Source organism: Bactrocera tryoni, chromosome 1, assembly GCF_016617805.1.
Source record: "Bactrocera tryoni isolate S06 chromosome 1, CSIRO_BtryS06_freeze2, whole genome shotgun sequence".
Classification (NCBI taxonomy): Eukaryota; Metazoa; Arthropoda; class Insecta; order Diptera; family Tephritidae; genus Bactrocera; species Bactrocera tryoni.
This window is the reverse complement of record NC_052499.1, coordinates 89705237-89709535: the sequence shown is the minus strand read 5'-3', so window position 1 is coordinate 89709535 and position 4299 is coordinate 89705237. Positions and strand designations below refer to the sequence as shown.

Here is a 4299-nt window from a genome sequence, read left to right as displayed (position 1 = left end):
AAATTCGGCCGAACTTAAGAAATCGCGACTGCACTCATTTTCAAATAAGTAAAACATTCCAAAGCAGCACTTAAAGTGAGAAATTCAAAAAATTAAGGAGTTAAAAATACAGTTCCTCACTTCGGCTCGGTTCGATTCGCTAGTGTTTGCGGTGGGCATTGTCGTTTAATTGTGAGCATTCAACTCTTTTACTAAGGTTGGAGTATAGGGCAAAATACATATTTTCGAAAGCAACGATTAGACGACCAATGCGCCCCAATAACAAAAGTTCCCAAATGACGTCTATCATAGACCGCACAATTCCCCAATAAAATCAGATATTCCCACATATATGTATGTATGTATATATTAGTAAAATGAAAGACAGTTTTATAATATTTTCTGATTTTCTAGTTGTTTAGATTTTTATTTTTAACTCTTTTCTCTCTGCATTTTCATTTACCGTACTTAAAACTATTTAATAATATACAAACTGCTGTTTCTACACTTAAATACAAGACCAACTAAGACTTGTGTTATGGAAATCAAAAATAAACAAGATAAAATAAAATAAATAAAGTTTTCAAGTACAATAATGCTCCGCCCCTTAAGAAGTACATTTGTAGTAAGTACAATTTTGTTTCATTTGAGAGACCGATCATTTTGATGCGAATAGTTTGAACGATTCACCTGACATATAAAAATCTGGCACCTTTCATAAATTTGGCACGTCCCAGAGAAGATAGCTACCCTCGCACTGACCCCGATTTTGACTTGATTCAATTATTAGTTTAATGGTGGGCCTTATTAATACTTGAAGTAATTGAATACATACACATACATATGTACATTCGCTTGTTGGGTTTCTTAAAAACGACATTCAGTTTCTACAAACACTTTGCACTAACTATAAGTATTTACTATATACCTGTTATTTACCGTCGTTAATTAAGTTTCATCATTTGCCTATAATCATACAATTTAAGTTTATATCACATAGTTTTCGTCGTTTGGCCGCAAGGCGTTTGCCGCGTTATACCTTGCCTGGCGCACATACACACTCACACACAAAATAATTCATGATTCTGCTGATAATAAATTAAGGAACTCTCATATCCATGCATTCTGCGCGTAGCTCTTGTGAGCTCCTGCTATTTACACTCGTGTCGCTATTTATTTCCGCTCAAAAGCCAAATATTTTTCAATGACTCGTGTCGAGCTCGTGCTCCTCGTCGCTTGGGCAATCGTCCATTTCCATGTCGATTAGCTCATCATCGTCATCCTCATCACAGCTGGCTGCATTGCGGCTGCGATCGGAATGTGAGCCGTCGCCTTTGTCGTCCTCTTGCTGCATGCGCTTATGTTTGGTGCGGCGGTTCTGGAACCACACTTTCACTTGTGTCTCGGAGAGATTGAGGGACTGGGCGAGTGCCTTGCGTTCAGCACCGACGACATACTGATTGCTCTCGAATGCGTGTTCGAGCTTCAGTAGCTGCGAAGGCGAGAATGCGGTGCGTATGCGTTTTGGTTTGCGGAAAGGCTGGAGCAAGAAGTCTAGATTGAAGAAAAGAAAAAGAGAAAAACGGTATTAGTACAATTCTTTTGAATTGAATATATTGAGAATAGAAAAATTGCATTGAATTAAAATGAAATTACGAATACTCACTTCCTGGAAATCGGTGTGGAAATATGCGACCATGTCGGCTCAATAGCCAAGGATACAGTGGATAGCTGTCGCGTGGCATGCCAGGGCTAGTCATGAATGGCGCAGCGTGTGGAGGTAAGCCTCCACCCAAAACGTGGCCAGCTTGAAGGGCGGCGGCCATTTGAAATTGTGCGGCGGCGATTAAGTGTGGATTATGCTGAGGAGGTAATTCTGGCGGGGGTGCATTGATATATGGCGGCAGTGCCTTTATATCGGGCATACCTTGCTGCGGAGGCGGCACAATACCACTAGGTCCAATGACAGGAAACGGTCGTACTAAACCGGGAGCATGCGGCATTCCAGGCATAAGCATAGGGCCTGGGCCTGAACCCAGCGCAGTTGATGGTTTTGAGTACTGTGGCGTTGTCAGTTGTGGCGGAGCTTGTTGTGTAGCTGTGGGCAACGAAGCAGGACTTCCAGGCAGCATGGCGGGTGGAGATGAGGGATGTGATGACGAAGGTGAGACCGATTTGGGTGGTGTGTGCGGTGGTTGAGGGTGTTGCTGATTAGGCTGGTGACGTTGGGCGGGATGTTGAGCTTGTTCACCGGCCGGCGGCAATGGTGAACGTTCACGTTTAAGATGCAACATATGTGGAACAGCAAGCGCATCTTCAGGCGATGAAAGACGGGTTTGTGCTAATGGCGAAGGACTGTAAGGGCTAGCAGAATGTATGCTCAAATTGGCAGCGGCGGCAGCGGCAGCTGAGCTATGCAGGCGCTGAATAATATCTTGAATATCCTGCCGCATGGGTGCGCTACTGTTGGGCGATATTTGTTGTTGCTGTTGGTGTTGTTGTTGCTGTTGCTGCTGTTGGTGATGTTGAAGCAGTAGATGCTGTTGAAGAGCATGTTGCTGAGCGGGCGACAAATGTGGAGGCAAGTGTGTATGAATACCGTGTGGGTGTGAGTGCGGTGTTAGCGGCAGAGCTGACAAAACTGACGCGCCCGGGGCATGTGCAACGGCCGATGTGTGGGAGGTTGCGGGCGGGGTCTGAGGTGGGGAGCTGGGTGCACTACGGGCACTTGTCGTGTTTGCAACATTTAGTTGTTCGCCAGAAAGCTCACTGCTGCCGACGGCACTTTGTGTCGGCGACACTGCTGAATTATTGCCCACAATCGATTCGATGCTAAAGCCGATCTTCTGCTTTGGCGTAGGCATTAGAACGGCTGAGGTGGGCAGCGGCGGAATCATTTTAGTCATATATAAACGTTTTTTCGCGGCTACTGGGGAACCCAAACTTAGTAGTTGGTGGTTCGAGGTCGCGATCAGTTCCAAATTATTTTTAGGCACAGTTTAAAAGCAATTGTTTTTTATGTTTTTGTTTTTTGTTACTGCTATTGGCAAATGTAAGCCAATTAGTTTTTATTAGAAACGATTTTATCTCACTTTTTCATTGGAAATTATCAACACTTCACACTTTTATTTATTTTTGGATGTAACTGCAACATAACGGGCTGCTACTGTAAACACATGTCTTTTCAGGCGGATAATTACAATCGCACATAGTATTTTGTAATCCACGAAACCGTTCGAATCAGAAGCATGGCTATTACAAAGTTCGCTTCTATTCTTATTTTGATACAACTCTGTTCACGCGATTAAAGTGTTCACTCTACGACAGTCGCTGTCAGAATAATCCACAACCGCGCACCGCTGCCGCACCAAGTGCCAGAGCATCACTCCAATCGAGCTCTTGCCCAGTGCGCGCTCTCTCTCAACTCAATGTTGTTGCTCTTCCAACACACACACAGCCAGCAGTCCAAGCACACGCACTCACCAAATACGAACCCCTCTGGCAAACCAGTAGAACCGGTTAAGCATAAAAGGCAATAGGCACTCGCCTATTGCCAATGTGAGCAAGAAGGTAAATTGAGAAGCATGTGTTTGGATATATATCTTTACATACGTTTGAACATATGTATGTGCGTTTGAATTGTTCGTTCTTGCTCGAGCGCAGCGAATGGCTTCGAGTGGGCAGTGCCAAAGCAACCCCTGTGCCAATACCCCCTTGGCAGTTTACATAAGCGCAGTGGCAAGCGTGATTCCCAAGCCTTTGTGGACTTTATCTGAGAGATACATTTTTGTGTACACGACAGAGTAAGATGTATCATAACACTGTCCAATGCTGCTGCTCGCTCAGTCAATATTTACCTTCTCGCATTCGCTGCGCTACCGTGAAATGGCTATTCTATTTCCCAGCACTCGCCGGTTATTGGAGGGCGTTACCCAACTAAATATGCCGATTTTACGCTCGCAATCGCCGCTTTCTGCATATGGCTTCCGTGTTGTTGCTGACGCCGTTGGCCATTACTGCTATTGCGCTAATGTACTGGCGAAAAGCAAGCAGCGGGCAGAGGGCAAATTAGTGAAAATTGCCATTGTGGAGTAAATCGCTTGTTGTAATTGTTGTAATATACATACATTGTATACATATGTGTTGTTAACCCAATATGCTTGCAGTTGTTGTTGCATTTGGCGCAGCGGTCTCTATGTGTAATTTAGCCTAAACATGCTTTTAGCTTCAGTCAACTACTCGCAGCTCTGCGCTCTGCATTTTCCACGACTACTTAGCAGCTGCAGCAATCATTTTCTCATTTGTCGCCAAATAAGCAAT

At 44.4% G+C, this 4299-nt stretch overlaps 1 protein-coding gene across 1 annotated transcript; it reads right to left on the bottom strand.

The window, feature by feature from the left end:
* Positions 1 to 395: 395 nt before the first annotated feature.
* On the bottom strand, positions 396 to 3303 carry LOC120766550 (homeotic protein empty spiracles). Its single transcript, XM_040092133.1, has 2 exons — positions 1646 to 3303; positions 396 to 1533 (listed from the first exon to the last, which is right to left on the bottom strand). Exons 1-2 carry the CDS (start codon positions 2883 to 2885, stop codon positions 1181 to 1183), a joined length of 1593 nt encoding a protein of 530 aa, XP_039948067.1. The 5' UTR covers positions 2886 to 3303; the 3' UTR covers positions 396 to 1180.
* Positions 3304 to 4299: the final 996 nt, after the last annotated feature.

Bases quoted from the DNA above. Each gene is read 5' to 3' on its own strand.
- LOC120766550 (XM_040092133.1), bottom strand. From the start codon at position 2,885: ATGACTAAAATGATTCCGCCGCTGCCCACCTCAGCCGTTCTAATGCCT. The intron at 1,534-1,645 runs GTGAGTATTCGT...TCTTCAATCTAG, and splicing joins TCCACACCGATTTCCAGGAA to ACTTCTTGCTCCAGCCTTTC.